Consider the following 20,742-nt stretch of genomic DNA (forward strand, 5'->3'; position numbering starts at 1 on the left):
GAATCCCTGTACCAGAGACTGTCTCTATTACCATCTACAGCATTAGAAGCGTCAGAACGTCCAAGAAATACATCGTATGTACTGTCCTGTGTAGCATACTGTTTAACTGCTACATTCCTGCCTAGGTTTTAGTAATATGTTTTCACTTTATTTACTCTAAGTTTCATAAGTTACAAGATGTATCATTAAAATATTATTATATCTATATTTACCTCCACTGACGTAAATAGAGCAGATATTTCTTACATTTCCCCCTGTCAAAACTAGACGTGTCATATTTACTGTTGTCCGACATCTGAACTCAATCGTGTTCTGGCTGATGGTAGATTGATAGAGTGAATGGCAATAAGAATGTACATCACTGATCTCAACATTAACGCTGTTGTGAGAGATTTCATCTGGAAATAATTTATTTTACATAAAAACGGGAGCAGGTCACACACACACACACACCAACCCCCACCAACATTAATTAGGTTTAGGTTTTAGTTTTAGGTTTAGGGTTATGGTTAGTGTAAGGGTTCCGTTTCGGGTCGGGTTCGGGTCTGGTTTAGGCTTAGGATTAGCTTAGGGTTAACGAAAGGTTTAGGTTTAGGGTTAGAGCTAGTGTTAGTGTTTTTGTTAGTGTTAGTGTTAGGGAATAGGTAATGTTTCGGATTAGTTTTGGAGTCGGGGCTGGGTTTATGGTTGGGCATACTTAAAGGTATATTATTTACTTGATAGAATGAAAGTTAAGACCCTTAAGCCTTTTTTATCTAATTATTTTTTGACGTGGACTGATAATGTTTCGTGATGCCGATACTTACATTGACTTTTAATATCTTGGATAGCCTTTCAGCCCTCATTATATTAAAATTTAAAATTACATTGTTTGTCTTATTTTCTTTAATGCTAGGATGTACCCTATCATTTATGTATTTTTTATTTTATATTTATGTTTGTAAATAAATGGGATCTCTATAGGGGGGGGATTAAAAGTTAGGTAATGGCTTAGTTGTAATAATGTGGGGATGAGTATTTTGAGGTGGGGTCATTATCTTTAATCCGCAGCAAACAATGAATAAAGAAATTTAAAAAAAAAAATATTCACTGAAAATTTGGCTTTAGGACGTTCTACCTACTAAAAGAATGCCTATGATGTTAGATATAGTTTAAATCTTATAAAAGTGCAGCTTAATACTTAACATGATTAACACTCTATACTCACATGCCTGATAAAACTGTACCCACAGAAATGTGAAAGGATATGAAATGTTCCACGAGACTTCCATTCTGTCTTCATATCCTGCTGCATTACACATAGTATCTATCACACGGGGTTTGCCCAACTTCTCTGTGGTTGTATAAACGTTTGCCAGATTTTCTGTAGTTCAAAACAATAAACAACTCACAGAAAATAAGTGATTCAAATATTTAATTTCTCTAGAAACAACAATAATAAAAAAATAAATTAATAAGCAAAATTAAATGGATGGTAATTAAAAGATGGACAAAAACAAAAGTTAAAAATGTGTAATCAAAATGTATGTAAAATCAAGACAATAACACGCTAAAATAAAGTTAAAAATGTGTAATCAAAATGTGTGTAAAATCATTTCAATAACACGCTAAAATAAGAAAGCAAAGAGGGAATGAGCCCAGCGACACTCTAAATGCATCTATTAGCAAGGGTTGGAATGGCACTTAAAAAGGAATTATGGTATAGATTATTCAAGGTGATAATTATTGATATGATAAATTGTAAGAATATGCTTTGGGAGAATACGATATAATGTATTATGTTGTGAAGGCTTTGGAGAATTCAGAAATGTAGTAAAATATATTTTTCGGTTAACGGAAATCGCCTAAAAGTAAATATACATATAGATATAGGAGCTTATATGTATAAATGACATTTCATTCATTATACTGAAACTGTTCTCAAGTTTTCTTTTAAGTAATACGAGCCGACTCGCGGCGTATCATACGCTGCTATTTAGTTGTTTTATTTTCTACTTTTCAGTAATTCATAATTTGTGAATTCGACACTGCTGTCACTGAAAATATTTGTTTTAAAATACTATCAGTAAGTCGTTAAGGACGATAACCCCCTTCCTTTCCATCAACCCCTAAACCCCCCCCCCCTGAAAGCAGCCTCCTCGTAGCTACCTCCCCTAAGTTTAAAATCGTTTCAAACTAAATTATCTGCCCCTAATAGCCATCATTTAACCCGGCTCTACGATTGTAAACATTTAGCCTGAACCACATCTCACCAGACTTCCTAGAGAGGAAGAGAGGGGACTTCAAGGCGCGCTTACAGCTTGTTTTCTAACGTCTCCAAGAAGAGAATTATATATATAGCAACCGTTTCCGTTTACCGGAAATTGCTCGAAAGTTATTATAAAACAATACATGTTTACTTATAATTGACATTTCGTAAATCTAGCTTACAGTGTATATAATGTTATCTTATCTTTTTACACACACACACAGACACACAAACAAACACACACACACAAGCACACACGCACACACACAAACACAAACACATACACACACATACATTACTTACTTACAAAGATACAGGCAAAATCGGAAAACAAAGATTGTTTCTGACAAGGGAAGGTAAAACACGTTGAGATGGATAAAAAAGCTTTCAATTCAGCGTAAGGACTAACCTAGATATTATTGCATTTAAAGTAATTGTGTTAGTACATATGCATTTTTTAAAATTAATGTATTTTTATTTTTGCTGAGAAAAACCCTTATGATACGGCGTGGCCTAGCGGTAGAGAGCTATACTGCTATCATAACAGTATCGAGTTCCCTTCCGGGTTCAAGTCAGTAGAATTTCCAGCTCTTGAGGGTATCTGACTCGCGTTAGGGAAAACAAAGTCTGGCAGATGGATTCTACTGCATCTGCTCCTTGTTTTTAGGCACGAACAGGAAAAGAAGAACAATACTGTTTATTCAATAATTTCAACTTTTGAAATGGGGTGAGGGGTGAAGTAAAAAACACGCTAATTTACTGACTCTAGATGGATTAGCCTACTATGGTTATTATGGACTTAGTCATAGAACATCCATCCTACTTGTAGAACAATTCAAGTTTTGTTTTAAATCTGTTAAAATAGCTTGGTGTTAAATTTACAAAATGAAACATTTAAAACTAGCACAATCAATTGTTTGTATGTTATTGAAAGCGCTTGTAAACCTGCGGTGAAGCGTGTTTTTTTCCATTTAATGCCCGGGAAATAAAAATAACATTATTGATGGAAAAACATAATTGTCATAATGACTCAACAGACTACTCATGCAAACGTTGTTTTCATTAGCACGCACAGATGAGGAATATGAATACATTTCAAGTAGTGCTATTTCCAAGAACCCAGAAGCGAAGCGTAAATTAACTTCCTAGTTTTCATTTCACCGACGGGTAATATATACAATACATGTCACGCTCTATCGTTCTATAGGGGAGGCGGGGTATTGAAAATTTTCACATTCTACAGAATCTACAATGCTTTTGATTACACATAAAAACATCATTATTTTAAAGCGTATATTTAACGCCACCAGGAGGAGTCAATGTTTTTTTACACCAAGCTAAATGTTTGCAAATTTACAAATATCGTTGCTAAGATACAGATCACGATTGATCAATATCCTGAACATTGAAACATTTTTCCAGCACTACACTATGTGTTTGCTAACAGTTTCTTACATCGACTTACTTTAAAACACAAAAAACGTTTTCAATATGGTGTTACCTGCTCACCACAATCAAACACCTTCTCTGGGTGTGTGTTTAGGTGAATATTTAACAACGTTGAATAATAAGACACTGTTTAGAATAGAATTTTCGAAATTCATAATTAAAGTGTAAAATTGTTATTCATATATCAATTTTACTCAGTATCTAGTTAACAACGCCATTCGTGCTATAACGTAGACTTTACTACTTCAAATGGTTTCAAGAAAATACTTACGGTACTGACAAGCAGGACCAAACCATTCATCGTCACACCTTGACCCATTGATGCAGGTACCGTCGTCTGTACATTTGTTGTTTGTACAGTGGCACTGGAGCTTACAGTCTTGGCCAAACCATCCAACGTCACATGCTTTAAATTTCAAAGAATTTTCAAATTTGGTGTCATTGTTTTACACCATTGGTCTATACTCTCTTCCTCTCATTTCTCCTTCTACCATCTCTTTTGCTCTCTCACTCTCTTACTCTCTCTTTTTTTTCTCACTGTATATGTTTATATAATATGGAACATATAGTAATAGTATATATATATTTTTTCTTTGATTTTATAGACATATTAAAAGAAAACTAGGTTGTAAAAAGCTCACATCTCTTAAATTATTATCTATTTTTATTAAATGTATAAAATTGCAATCGTACCTGAACAAAAATTAAAAATTTGAACACACAAATAAATACCCGTTAATTTAACTAGTATCATTGCTGTGTCCTGTGAGTTTAAAAATATATAAAAATATATAAAACATATAAACATACAGGTGTATTTCAATGACGCCATACATAACTTTACGTGAAGTTTATTGTTCCATTGTATATATAAATTATATATATATAAATTATATATATATAAATTATATATATATATATATATATATATATATATATATATATATATATATATATATATATATATATATATAAATATATATATATATATGAATATATATATATTTATATATATATATATATATATATATATATATATATATATATATCTTAATTTATTCAATTTCAAATATTGTAGTTTAGATTATTAAACGATTATAAAATGCTTTTTAAATATATCAATTCGATTGTTAACATTAAAAACCATCATTATTGATAATTATAATTACTGACAAATAGAAATTGAAAATTATTTGTGTTTAAAATACAAGGTTTTAAATAGTGAAATACTTACAATTTCGTTGTCAATTTCTAACTCTCTAATGTTTTATTTTTTTATCAATTTTTAAATTGATAATTGGTTTTATTTAAAATGTCAAACAAAATATTAATCTGCAGCATTAAATGTGTGGCAGATTTGCCGAATTATACGATTATTCGATATTGAAAATGATCTTCTACAACAATACAAAAAAATTGATAGTGTCGAAACATTGTTTTAAAACTTCGCACTTTGAAATATCCGGTTTTTAAGAAGAAAATAACTTAAGTTGTAATTTCGATTAGGAATGTCAATCAACTGTATTAACATTAAACATAAATATTTCCTTTTTTAGGAAAAATTTGTACTTTTATATTTTATGTAAAAAAAGAAGTAGGCCTATATAATGATATGTAAATTGTTTTCATGGGACTTTTAAAAATCATGTGATAATTAACAATCAATTCTTTCAAATGTTTTAAAAGCTAATACTAATTGTTAAATAGCATAATTGTAAAAAAAGACAGATTAAATAAATACATTCGATGTATTTTAACAGCTTCGAATTGTTGAAAAATACATTAACTTTACACAAAAAAATTAAATTTAAAAAAATAAATATTTGTTTTTATAATGAAGACATATTTAAAGCTTTATTATACAGAGAATAATATTTTGTAGTTTTTGACCATTAACGCAAAATAAGTAATGTAGCAGTTGTACAATTTAGCCACAGCTTAGAACCAAAATAGAAATCACAAATAACATCTTAGGTAAACAAAGGGTAAAGCAAATAAAACGTCTAGTTGGCTTAATATCAAGTGAGTGCTCCAAGATCCTTAACTGCGTGACGTGACCTAATCATTTGTCTTTCAGTAACGAATTTGTATTTATGTTTAATTTTTGTTCTATGTGTGTTTTATGTAGCCTAAATATTGAGAAAACATTACAAAAACAAACAAAAATGTAACATACACTTAGCGAAGATTTACGTGCTACATTATTGTAACTTGTTTTGCCTTCCATAACATTCTAGGGTTAAAGTCGTGTGATGATATTGAAAGTTATAAACTGATTGTGCGGTTTAAACATTTAAAATTGAATTATTTTTAAATTAATAATGTCATAAAATGTATTTGCTAAATCTGTCTGTAGAAAACACAAAGTACAACTAACAACTTGTATCTCACACCTTATTTTAGGCGTATGCCTAGTTATCCCAAAACAGATAACCTGTTGTTTTTAATGGCATGATATGGGCTTTTAAAAGTAAATCCTTTAGATGTGAGCAAATGTTTTTTTACGGGGTGCTTATTTCGTTTATAAATGAATCATATTAAATATTAATATTTTATTAAGTAAAGACGGCTGGGCATAGAGCTGACCACATTACCCCTTCATATGCCGAGGTCACAGAAACAAGTGAATTCTACATGACTTGCCGCAAAAACCGTCAAGTTTGAAAGGGAACTTTACTACTTTACTTATTACTATTTTTACTACATAAATTTTGGGATGATTCCCCTCAATTCTCCTTGTAATAAAGGGTAATAAAAATGACCGAGTTGAGAATCCTTCCATCATTATTTTTTAAAAGGATAAAACATGTTTTTATACATTTTAAAATTCTTTTAAAATGCACGTTAAAAATCATTTTAAAATACATTTTAAAAACAAAGCGACCGTAAAAATAAGAAAAAAAAATTTAAACCTGAAAATAATTCAGAAATTTAATATTTTTAGAATCAATGATATAGCAGTTACAAATCCAGAGAATTTTAAAACCTAAGTTATAACCTGAAGTTTTACTTTCGTAAGACAAACATTGATTGGTTATATTTAGGAACTCCGTGATTGATATTCTAGAATTCAGATCCTGGGTTCGAGTCCGTATAACGTTCCTGAGTCTACTCAGCCTTGATATTGGCACCAAACTCACGTTGGGAAAAGTAAAGGCGTTTGGGTATAGTGCTGACAACGTTATCCATTCATAAACATAGGCAAACTCTACTTCTTCCTCCCCATGGAACTTGTGGTTCAAAATGGTACTTAAACTACATAAAATATTACCCTGACAAAGAAAAATATGCGATTAGTTCAGAGTAGATTTTTAATCCCATATAACCGCCAATTGATCAATGTCATTAGAATTAGGAGGGATTTTACGGTCGTCGGTATTTCATTTTCTCTGGCTTGATTAAGGCATTCATCAAAGCAGGGTTTAGTTTCGTCTTACAGATGCAAACCCGTTAAGAGAATTTCATGTTCCTTATCACTAGACATTATTGTAATAAATCAAAGAAAACAATAAAAAATCTTGGAACACCACTCAACATTACTTATTCCCACGTTTTCTTTAACTTGCTTTCGTCTCTGTCTTTCCAATCAAATCTTGCGATCGAAATTTCTGGCACTTCCCACTTAGCTAGCGCGCTGAAATTTTCAGGGAAGCTTTGTTTTGGATGACAATAGAATATTCAATTGTTATTATTACTAAATTGATCCATGGAAACATTTTATTGAGCATTTTAGACCGCTATATAATCTATATATATAATTCTCCTCTGCGAGCCGTTAGAAAACAAGCTGCAAGCGCCTCCTTACAGTCCCCTCTCTTTCTCTCTATCACTATCACTACCACCGTACCCCACCCCCACATGGTCTGCTGAGCTGTGGTCACGTTAATGTTTACAAACCGTACAGCCAGGTTTAGTGACGGCTATTAGGGGCAGATAATTAAGTTTGAACCGACTTTAAACTTACAGCAGGTAACTAAGAGGAGGCTGCTTTCACGGGGGGGGGGGGGGGTTAGGGTCGGGGTTAGGGGAAAGGAGGGGGGTTAGTGTTTTAAAGCAAATATTTTCAGTGGCAGCATTGGTACTGTCGAATTCACAAATTATGAATTACTGAAAGTAGAAAATAAATCAACTAGATAGCAGCGTATGATACGCCGCGGGTCGGCTCGTTGTAGTAAAACTGTGGGGAAAAAGGGACATAACCCAGTAACTGTAATTTGTGTACAAACAACCGTAACAACTGGTGGCCAGTATGGGGGAGACGATATGGTCGAGTGGTTGGGCATACGATTGCTATCCCACTCGACACGGGTTCAAATCTATGTGTTCTAGTCAGTAACGTATTCACACAACGTGTTTTTTACGAATTGTCTTTTTACGAGTTGTCTTTTTACGAGTTGTCTTCGTTTACCCAAAAAAAAGTGAAAAGATAAAATCGATAGCAAGATTTTAATGCAAACAAACAGACAAAGACTAAAAAGTAGAAAATAATAATCATTAAAAAAGTTTAAAAAAACCCACGTTTTCTGATTGAACTAAAAAGTAGAAAATAAATGCTATACATCACAATAATGCAAGCGATCACTCTACTATAAGCGATGAAAAACATACATATAGATAATATTAATATATATATATATATATATATATATATATATATATATATATATATACATATGTTACGGTCAAAGCCCGAAGTCGGCCAATGCGCGGATTGGACGGCCAATGCGCGTATTGGCCAATATCGCCTCCCATTGACCGGTCAAAGTCCGAAATGTTGCTTGATTTCGGGCTTTGACCGGCCAATCCTCGGACTGGCCATGGTGGACCGGCCAAAATGGGTTGGAAAAATAAATCGAAAGGTCGAGAGCGGTGCCAATCGAAAGTCTAGGGGGGGGGGGGTTGCAAATCGAAAGTTTGAGGGGGGGAGGGTCGCAAATCGAAATCTTGAGGGGGGTGCACATCGAAAAGTTTGTCCCCGGGCGCCGGGAAGGGCTGCTACGCCTATGCTACAATGTTTTTCACAAACTATACAGAATCTGTTGGCCACATTATTGTTACGCAACTGGTCTGGAAGTTCCGCCACGGCAGCAGATGTGTTAGCTGAGGATGTCGTTGCATTTATGGCAACCTCCATTTCTTCATTTGTTATTTCCCTTTTGTTGGGGAAATATGGTTTCTGACGCCCACGCCATCTCAAGTCGCTTGGACACTATTGTTCAACTTACAAGGAACGCGGCAAAAGTCTTTGAACGTTCCGTCTTTTTGCACGTGGTCGGTGACGCCGACTGTCTTTGATTTTGTTCTTTGATGATTGTCATCATGGAGGATGCTGTCACATACAGTTGTAGCCCATATATGGAAACTAACATGGATTTACATTTTTTTCTTTTGACAGCCATCTGCTATGTATGTCTCATGGTCTGGCGGCCCTTTTGATCCATGTCGCCTTGCATATAGAATGCTATACAAACAAGAGCAAAACAATACGTTACTCACAATGAAACCGCACCCAGAGTAATGAGAACGCGATCACAACTTAGTCTACATAAAACATTGGCCAGGACATCCCGGCCAATGCGCGCATTGGCCGGCCAATGTACAAAATACGCTGTCAAGTTTAAGCACTTCGGACTTTGGCCAGTACGTCCCGGCCAGTGCGCGTATTGGCCGGCCAATGTACGAAATACGATCTTAGTGCTAAGTTCTTCGGGCTTTGGCCAAGAGAGCCGGCCAATCCGCGCTTTGGCCGCACTTCGGGCTTTGACCGTAACATATATATATATATATATATATATATATATATATATATATATATATATATATATATATATATATATATATATATATATATATATATATAAAATCAATTAAAATGCTCATAACTACTTAGCACTCTAATCAGGAAGTTAAAAAAATCAATCCTGTTGTAACTTTTAATTCGGTTTAACATTTATTATACGCAATATTCTAGACGTGATTTGGATTGATACAATCGCATCAGATGGTAACTGTAAGTAATATTTACATTTTTCTCCTTGGTAAACTTTAATTTTTGTTGCTAGTCGTCGTCATGCTAAACACAATGAACATGTGAACACATTAATGACCCAACCTAGACTCACTATGGATTTCAAGTGAAATGTGTCAGTGCACTACGCTCGTGTTCCGAAATATTAAAATGCCTGTTAAATGTAACTTGTAAAGGCTCAGGTCCCTATAAGTAATTAGTTTATTGCCGTTTATAGTAATCAAAATTGTCAAAAGAAAATTTCAAAATATCCAACAAACACCTTGCGGCCACTACCCACTTACTGATAATGTAAGTAAACTTGAGTTAGAGGGCCCAGGTTAGTTAGGTGCCGAATATGTGTTGATTATATGTTTCGTGTGTTCTATAATCTCTTTTAATAAGCTTGTATACGTTTAATAATTGCACAAAAACAGATTTTCAATACAATGTATGTTATAAAATTTCGGAGATGTGATTAACCCCTTTACCGTGTGTCACGAGTTAACTCGTCATATAAAATCTTGGGCTTAACCGTACATCACGAGTTAACTCGTCTTCAGATAAAAAAGTCGTCTGTGTGCCGTGCGTCGCGAGTTAAGTCGTTTTGATACGAAAATACGAAAATAGCATTGGAAATCAATAACAATGTAGAGGGAGGCTAATCTAACAGCCAATTCAACAGCGTATGATAAAAATAGGTCATCACGTGATGTTGGTACTGTGCTTTTGAATTACCTTCTTTATATTTACCTCATAAATTCTAAATGCAACTCATTTTCACTTGAAATGATGTTTTATTTTGTCAGGACAACATAACAAATCAAATAATGAAAAAAAAATACACTATTTCTAAAAGAAATTTTTTTTTTTACACGGTAAAGGGGTTAACACCTTTAAAAGATACATATATCTCTGTATCTCTTACTAAAATACAGAATGATAAGAGTAATAAAATTGTGTCGCTAACCGGCCCCCACCTTGCTACACAAACACAAAATCTTACTAATTAATGGTAGTGGCTTTCTCTTGGTGCTCAGATATTAATTCCTTAAGAGCCATTGCTAAACATGCTTTTTGAAAATGCTCCGTAAGATTAATCTCTCCAACAAAAACATTAGTTTCATTACCATCTTTACACTTATCTGTGCGCTCTTCACTCAAATGTCATCAAGCAATTTACTTTAACAGCAGGTTAAAATAACAAAAACAAAAAAATAATTTTGATTTCAACTCTTAACAAAATCTGAGATCAGTTCTACTCAGTAGCGTAACGAGGCCTTGGGTTGTCACAAAAAACTCGGCATATCTGGGAAAAATCGGGAAATGGTTCAAAACTGACCAGTTGTATTTCCCTATATAATCTTTGTATATTATGGGAAAAACAGAGGGTCATTTCAACGCGGATTTTAGGGTACTTAAACTCAGTATATCTGGCTAATTTTTTGCATACTCTTAGGTCAATGGCTTGACCTTTAGGGAAAACTGTCGGTTTGACTCAAAGGCCTCGACGAGGGCTAAAAAGTCACCGCGAGTGAAATTCTCTTTATATGAGCTTTATTACGAAAAAAAATTTCCTCCGACGACCCCCCTTGAAATTTTGTGAGGTGGTAGGAGAACGCCTTGGGGTGTCACAAAAAACTCGCCATGTCCGTGAAAACTTCGTAAAGGGGTCAAAACTGACCAGTTGTATTTCCCTATATAATCTTTGTATTTTATGGGGAAAACAGGGAATTTTCAATACAATTTTTAGGTTACTTAACCTCTGTACATCATGCTAATGTTTTGCATACACTACTATAGATGACTAGGCCGTATGGAAAAACTGTTGGTCAGACTCAAAGCCCTCGACCTGGGCTAAAAGATGACCGCGAGTGAAATTCTCCTTATATGAGATATATAAATAAATTGATGAACGATCCCCTTAAAATTATTTGAGGTCGTAGACCGACCCTGGAGGATAACAAAAAATCTTATTTCCGTCGCAAAAAGCCATTGTAGTCGTTAAATATGTTCATATATCTTATTTTCTTATATAAGAATAGCAACTGTTTGTTAAGAAAAAAAAGAAAACAAAGACATACGCCACTCGGTCCATTTTCAAGGGAGGTAACCTATTTAAATAATTATTTTTCAAATAATTGTATACTATTTTAAACAGAAACAGAAAATGACAAAGTATAGCATTTGTTTTAGTATAAATTTAAGTTACTAATTAAGCTACGTATCATAATTAAATTAAAACAAGGTAATTAAAAAGTCTAGTGACAATTTTAGCGAAATTTTCATTATGTTATCTAAAAATAGCTCTGTCGTAGCGTAAATCAACAGCAGGGTTAGTAAAACCATTGGTTAGTTATTGAAACGTTTTTATTAAAAAAAATTCAGTATTTTACATGTTTTATTTACAATAGAGTTACATGACTAAAAACCATTGCGCGCCTAGGTACCGAACGTGATGGCGCAGCCATTGAACGTGATGGCGCAGCTATTGAACGTGATGACGCGTGTGGTGTGGTTGGATAAAAATGCCTACTAATTTGGTCCAAATTTTAATTAATTCAAAAAAAATTTTGTGACCGAACAAAAGAATATTTTTGAAAACTTTCTTCGTCAATATTGTTCTAAATTATGGCAGAAATCGATTGGTACATGTTTCAAGTCGCTAAGTGGTTTGGTTGCCGAGATATGGGCCAAAAACTGCATTTTTTCGAGGTTTTTTGGCTTTTCCGGGAAATCCATGAAAGAAACCTGGAATTTTTATGGCCTATGTTCATCCTCGTAACTTGCTTAACATAATTGCTTTGGAACTAGTCCTCGATATTGCTTCGTTGAGGAGGAGATACGACTTAAAGCTGCGGACACACATCCATTCATTCATACATACATACATCCAGAAATGACGGGTTAATAAACGCAATTCTCCAGAATGGAAATTGCGCTAAAAATAATTTTAAAAGTCAATGTAATAGAAATTATTGAATATACTGTTCATGGAACCTCTGTAGTTCTATTTCCAATTTAGTAATACATTTCGTACTTTCAAATAATTTCTCTGAAAACGGATGATAAACAACATTCAACAACATCTTCTCTAAAATTAGCATTACTGTTTAAATTTAAGCACTCCACACCTTATCCATCACTAAATAATTAGTATTCAAATTATCAACAAATGCTTTTGAAAACCTAAGCGAAGCTAGGCAGTATGCCTAGTATATATATATATATATATATATATATATATATATATATATATATATATATATATATATATATATATATATATATATATATATATATATTCCATATATACTTGTAAGTATGTGTATACGCAAGTGTATAACTATTTTAATTTTTTTTCTGCTGAATGTATTTAATTCCCCCCCCCCCCCCTCCATACATGGTTTAACATATAGTTTATTACGATTCTCACCCAAACCGTTTTCCTCAGGCGTATATATTGCAATGTTGATTTGGTGTAACTCTCCCCGCCCCCCTCGTCACACCCGCGGTGATTGCTTTACACTGTGTTCAGATAATACTAACGATTTGTATTTCTATTCGGTTATAATTTCAGCTGCATGTGGCATGTTTTCTTTACCACTAGCAGATTTACGTCATGGTGTCACCCCCCCCCCCCTTTGCTCTTAAAAGACTATTTAATTAACTCTAATTAATCATTTAATTAAGTGAAATTATCATTTTACAATATATGTTTTACTTATTTTTGCTTTGCTGTCACCCACTAAATGGTGTCTCCCGGTGCGGTCCGCACCCCCGCCCCCCCCCCCCTCGCTACGCCACTGGTTCTACTTATATTTAAACATTTCTGTAATTTGGTTTATTTGATTTCTCTAACAGGAAGATCCGCAAGTATAGAGACCCACAGAGAGAGAAGATGAAGAGCTACCTTCTTCTTTATTCCCTACACCTCGTCTGGGGGCTAAGTATAAACTGTGTTTAATTGAATACACTCATACACTCATACACTCATACACGCTGTGACGTGGCCTAGATGTTCATAGCGAAAGCGTGTAGGCACGGAGAGATTGGGTGTGAGAGTCGCCTCCCCTGACACGTGTGTGAACTCTAGTGTGTAAGCAGTGTGTGGTATCGTCAACTTAGGGTAGCATGTAGTCAGTGTTTTCGTCAATGTTCACTGTTTCTCTGTTGTAGTTGAAAATTATATTGGATTATTACATTTGAACTGTGTTTTAAATTGTGTTATACCTTGTTCCACTATGAAATGGAAAGCTAACCATAACAACGCAAACACACACTCACACACACACATACACACACACACGTCGTCTGTGGTCTAAGTATAAACTGTGTTTAATTGAATACACTCATACACTCATACACGCAAACACACACACATACACACACACAAACACACACACACACACACACACACATAGGCACACCCATGCATACACACACACAGTGATGATGTCAATGTGTCTCTGCTTCAACGCGGATGTTGCCATTTTGTGTTCAATGATGAAGTGAACTCTAATTAAATATCATTTTTAAGTGGTGAACATTTAATTTCCTGCGCACATTTTGAATTTGGTGTTACCCCCTCAAGTATGTAATCCGGTGCAGTCCATCAAGATAAAAGTTCCGATAAACTGAACCATACATTAGTGTTTCTTCCAGACTTTTTTCTCGGGGGAGGCACTTGATATTTTTTGTTGGGGCGGTCTACATTTTTCGGGGGGGGGGGGGGGAGGACGGGGGGGACGGGACACTAGTTAAACTGTGTGTTTACTATATAAATCCCATCTCGATCGGGGGGAGGGGCGTTAGATGCCTAAAAGAAACTCTGAACCGTATATAGTTACTAAAGTGTGAGTAAATCACAACCTAAACTATGTTTTACTGACGATGTTGGATTTCGACTTAGGCTACACGAAGTCTTCATGTACAGCAAAAAACTGCGGTGTTGTACCACGTCCTTATATTCAATCACTCACTTTCTCAGCAACATGCTGAACCATGTCATCTTATTCAATTACTCATTTTCACAGCAAATGATGTTGTACCACATCTATTTATTCAACCATTCACTTTCACAGCAAATGATGCTGTAACATATCTATTCAACCATTCACTTTCTCAGCAAATGATGCTGTACCACATCTATTAATTCAATCATTCACTTCCCCATCAGTGTGGAACTCATCCAACAACAGATGGTACATCTGTCACTGTGCTGACGACCAGTGTATGACGGATGGGACTTGTAGACCCGGCTATCAATGTGTCAGAGGCTGGTTCGGTCCCGCTTGCCAATACAGTGAGAACATCTTGTTTATTTTTTATTTACAGTTAATATTAGTTGGTTGGTTAGTTATAGTTTATTTATTTAAGGTCGGCATGTTCACAGTATAGTTTAAAGTCGGTATATTCATAGTATACATTGAAGTCGGTATGTCAAGTGTAATTAGCGTCTTTATGTTCACGGTATAAATTTAAGTAGGTATGTTTACAGTATACATTAGCGTCGGTATAATAACAAGAAGCCTATCCATTAACGTTGGTACGTTTACAGTATACATTTAGGCGGCGAACATAGTTTATGCATGTTTTTTTTTTTAACTGCTGTTTTAAAACTCAATTATAAGGTATAATAGTGTAGGCCTACAACATACTTTCATTTGATAGGAATAGATTGATGAAAACATTATATTTGCTTGTGTTAATGTTATATTTAATAAAAACTATAATTGCGCTTATTACTGTGATATCCAAAGAAAACGTTACTCTTATAAAGATGTACAACATGATTATTTTGTACTGGGTGGGGTGTATGGCTTTTATGACGACATGTGGCTGTAGAGAGATGAGACTAACAAACGAGCAACTATTACTTCATAACAATTATTGAGGACCACTAATTTATATCTATATGTGTATCATCGCTCCTCTTTAAGTTATCAATGTTCTTACAAACAGAGGACCTGGCTACTGAAGCCAACATAACCCTTGTACCTGCCGGTCTTGATACACGCTTGTTGACGGATGGTAACGACACGACTTGTGTTAATGTCACATCAGCAGCACTAATATGGGGTGCAGCACACTACTTCACCTGGCTTAGGATCACGTCAGGTCACACAGGCGAGTCACCATGGGCTTGTATTGTTTTGTTTCCTGCAGTTTGTGTATGTAGAATAGTCAACCAGGTGAGTCACCATGGGCTTGTATTGTTTTGTTTCCTGCAGTTTGTGTATGTATAATAGTCAACCAGGCAAGTCACCGTAGGCTTGTATTGTTTTGTTTCCTGCAGTTTGTGTATGTAGAATAGTCACACAGGCGAGTCACTGTAGGCTTGTATTGTTTTGTTCCCTGCAGTTTGTGTATGTAGAATAGTCAACCAGGTGAGTCACCACGGGCTTGTATTGTTTTGTTCCCGGCAGTTTGTGTATGTAGAATAGTCACACAGGCGAGTCACCATGGGCTTGTATTGTTTTGTTTCCTGCAGTTTGTGTATGTAGAATAGTCAACCAGGCAAGTCACCGTAGGCTTGTATTGTTTTGTTTCCTGCTGTTGGTGTATGTAGAATAGTCAACTAGGCAAGTCACCGTAGGCTTGTATTGTTTTGTTTCGTGTAGTTTGTGTACGTAGAATAGTCAACCAGGCAAGTCACCGTAGGCTTGTATTGTTTTGTTCCCTGCAGTTTATGTATGTAGAATAGTCAACCAGGTGAGTCACAGTAGGCTTGTAATATTTAACTCTGTGCAGTTTATGTATGCAGAATTGTATTTATTTTTAGAACACTATTTCTGAATTCCACATTGCGAAGGTTTGGTTCATAATCTAGTTTATACTAATCCTTAAACATCTTACAGTCTGAATTAAAAATACAAAATTTGTTTTTAAATAGATTCAGGAAAAAATAAAATAGAACTAGAGTTGGAAAACAACAGCACTACTATAGAATGCAGCAATATAACCACATACATCGTCTCCAAGACAACAAGGGACATAGTCTGTCGTGCAGGGGATATAAGTGACAAGCTCATCATTAAAATACCAGCTGGTCAAGTTATTTGCTCCTTGTTTATAAGTGGAGGTAACCCTTTTAAGTTTCTGGTCACACGTCTAATACACTTATCACGACACCATTCTATAGGTCTATCCGTATCTTTTGTGCATGCTTGACCCGGAATCTGAAAAACAAGAAATCGAGTAATTGTATTGCTACATTAGGATGCTTTTCTCCTAGGTTGGATCAATATGGCAAACGTCTCTTATATAGATATCAATGCATTAAAATTTAAACCTTAATAATAGTGATGTTTCAATACCCAGTCCCTCTGTGTGAGTAATTAAAGAAATAAAAAAGAAGATCTCTATTTCAGGTCTACTGACTTCAGAGATATTTTTAAAATCGTGATAAACGAACACTGTTAGAAATGTGGAACTTAATCATATCGATAAAATGTAGATTACGAAACTCTCAAGATAAAACTCGTAAAATTTTAGAATTAATTTACGTGAAACATAGACCTATGTCTTTTAAGAAACTTTCAAGATAATATTGTGATATTTTGATGACATCAATGTAAAAAAAGGATCTTTTTAATTGAAGTCCCAATACACTTAAATATATAGGTAAACAAACATACTATAGTAAAGCTAAAACAATTTTTAAGAATGTCTAATTTTAAATAGAAGTGAGGAAGTCGGCGTGGTCGGGTCGATTAAGCTGATGGTTGTTCATGGTTGCTGAACCGATAAGTCCGCGGGCAAATTTCAGATCAGCAGAAGTTGGAGGTATTGTACTAGTCCAGCGTTCAGATTTGATCAGAGGTCGCGGTGATACCCGAAACGTCATTGCATATTTTATGAATGTCTAGGCGCTTTCTACAAACTAAGAACAGAACATGGTGTTCTCCAACAACTGTATACCAGAATTGAGTTTTCCTTTCTGAGCTAACAACTGCTCAAATTTTCGTACGTGAGCACCTTTCAGATCAGCAGAGGTATTGTACGCGTCCATCGTTCAGATTTTAGCAGAGGTCGCGGTGATCCCCGAAGCTTTCTACAAGTTAAGAGCAATACATAGTGTTCTCAATGAACTGTATATCATAAGTGAGTTTTCCTTTCTGAACTAACAACTGCTCAAATTGTCGTACGTGGGCACATAATAAAAATCACTACGAACCAATCACTGACCAGCGGTTAAGGCTACCAATTCAATTTACGTTGGCAAAAAAGCACCCCCAGCCTCCTCTAGAAATGAGTATCTTTTGTGTTATAACTGTGTTGCAGGTAGAAATGTGGCATTTAATCAGACTGCTGCCCAGACTAGTGATTACAGTAAATCATCCAAGGCAGGCAAGGCAGTAGACGGAAATACGGAAAGCGTATTTACAAAAGGAAGCTGTACACACACGGCGAGCACAGACAAAAATCCCTCATGGAATGTCACATTTGTTCAAGAGTCAAATATCCACACGTACGTCTTGTATAACAGGAAAGTCAACCGAGGTATTAATTGATTATATGAATTTTTCAAAAAATACCTACTTACAAAATTATTTTTGCAGGCTCAATTTCTTTAATTGATATTGTATATTAGCCTAAATGATATAAAACTTGAGGGGGGGGGGTGATTAAAACACACAAGGAGCGTTTTCTGCACACACAGTTTCTTTTTAAAAAATGCAATGGCTGCGTCCGAGGAGGGAGCGATTTTTCTCTTAATACGGTTTATAAAAAATAAATGCGATATGACATAGTTCGACCGATTGCCCATAAACTTTGGGCAGTTGACTATAATATAAGGTAGAGGTTTCTGAAAAAAAATATTGAAATTCGTATGGACGTTGCCAGTGGAGGGAGAGCACCTGAGAGCAACCTGCTACGTCCCTTGCAAGTGGACGGTGGCCAAAGTGCGTTCTTCTACCTCATTATAATCAATTATATATAATTGATTATGATTAAGACTTAAAATCTCTAATTAGAGCGACTTCAGAATTTTGCATTGACAAGTGGCGTGAACAAAGACCCAACTTTCACCTACACTGAGAACAGTGGACAGACGAAAAGTATGTATCAGATATCCACACTGGCAAGACCGGCGTCCTATGTAAAGATATCTGCAGGTGGCAAGAGTAACCCGAGAATTCTCATTTTATGTGAGGTTTTCATTTTTGGTGGTGAGTTAATGACAGTTAATCATTTCAACATTTCATGTGTTCTCACTATATGTTTGGGTAGGTCTGCTACACAGTGACCACCAGATGACCCTTGTCAGGTTATAGTTGATCAATTTATTCTGCTGCGCTGACTGTCATCTGGGGACATCTATACATAAAATCACGATTTTTTGCCGTTTATTACCTCTCGCACCAATCTCCCCCTCCCCCGTCACACATCGTCACAAAAAGCCAGACCCCCTCCCGTATATTGACGTCACACCTCAGCCTACCCCCCCCCCCCCACCCCCTTAAAATTGCAGATGAATTTTTCTTAAAATATAATTTTTTTCCAAAATCTTGTCTGAATTCTGTCAACATAGAATATTAAAATTAATTTCTAATACAATTTATTACAACAGTTTTTAACACGCGAAATAACGGCTAAAATTCGTTTTCCAACATGGCTTTTTCATAATGCAAAAGTGTGACGTCAAACGATCTGAAACCCCCTCCCCCCCTCCCTCCTAACGGATGACACACCTTCACGAAATTACGTACCCACCTCTCACTACCAGTGTTACGACCTCTATATATGTATATTTATAATAAATATCATATTTATTAGCATATAAGCTACAACTAGAAGATAAATGTTCATTTATTAATCAATGTAAGATTACACACCGGCCCACACAATAAATACCAACAATAACAGTACATAAACTCAATAAAGTTACACCTATTTATGGTTTCAAGATTCCATCTGTGGAGGTTTGAAATACGGACCAGAATGTTCTAAAAGCTGCAACTGTTTGGATGAGGATGAAGTTTGTTTTGTTGCCACTGGAGGATGTGCTTCAAGCTGTGCTGCTGGATTTCATGGAGAAGATTGTCAGACAGGTGAAGGGATTTGCCCTAGTTGTACAATATTGTTTGGTGATAAGAAAATTTGAGCACTATAACAAGCAATAAATTAAAAAAAAAACATTAAAGTGCAATACTTAAATACTGGTTTAAATAGTAAAAGTAGGGCAGATAAAGTAGAGTGATTTATTTCTGATACAATGTCAGATGAATAGATGTGGTGAGTCATATGCCCTGGTGCATTTGCTCTAATGTACATGAGTAGAGACTATTCTCTACTGGGTTGAAAACAGTGGCGTAGCTACCTTAAAGGTAGCGACAGCAAGGCATAGGGGCCCAAGGCACATAGGGCCCTTTTCACTTTTTAAAAAAAAACTAAAACTTCGAATTTTAGTATGGGTTTTATGTAAATAATGTCAAAAATAAAAATAATTCCTGTTTCTTTTCTAGTGTAGAAATAATTAGAAGTTCCAAACAAGCCCCCAGTTACCTCTTTACTGTAAAGGCATTAGCATTCAGTGTGTGGGTGGGGGTGGGGGGGGGGGGGCAAACAGGGCCCATATGGCGCTACTAATCCTATACATTTTTGGTTTTCATCCAATCGCGAAGAAAATTTTTTGGAAGTCGATAAAAATACTCCAGCCAATGTTTTTTTTTCCAGATATTTTTCTGAAAACGTGCCTAAAAGAAACTCTAGCATTGGGGAAACATTTCTAGTATTTAATTTTTTTTATGACGGCGCCCGGCAGCTAGGCGGTGCTGTTTCCCCTGGTGTCCGTTGATTCTTAGTCCGGCGCAGCGGTCAAATTTGCACAGCGTAACCCGATGCGCCTTGGGCTCACCGTGAGCTCCAAGGCGCCTATATTCGCTTTAATGAGCGCCATTCACTAAGAATATTGAGTGCTATTAAAATCGATAACTAAATCGAATAAGGGGTGTCGTCCAACGCATCAGTAGTAAAGGTTGGGCACCCCTAGATAGCAAGCGGCTACCTGAGTGCTAGAGATCCGCTGATT

The 20,742-nt window shown here is 35.4% G+C and overlaps 1 protein-coding gene across 1 annotated transcript; it reads left to right on the plus strand.

The window, feature by feature from the left end:
• Positions 1-16,601: 16,601 nt before the first annotated feature.
• LOC131949002 (pentraxin fusion protein-like) lies at positions 16,602-19,815 on the plus strand (the record flags this gene model as incomplete). The annotated part of the gene is made up of 4 exons (XM_059310756.1): positions 16,602-16,788; positions 17,991-18,209; positions 18,686-18,880; positions 19,619-19,815. Coding segments are annotated over 4 exons (798 nt in total), but the record flags the coding sequence as incomplete, so codon positions are not given.
• Between the last annotated feature and the right edge of the window lie 927 nt (positions 19,816-20,742).

Source organism: Physella acuta, unplaced genomic scaffold (genome assembly GCF_028476545.2).
Source record: "Physella acuta isolate Inbredline_101_S28 unplaced genomic scaffold, ASM2847654v3 ptg000061l, whole genome shotgun sequence".
NCBI lineage: Eukaryota > Metazoa > Mollusca > Gastropoda > Physidae > Physella > Physella acuta.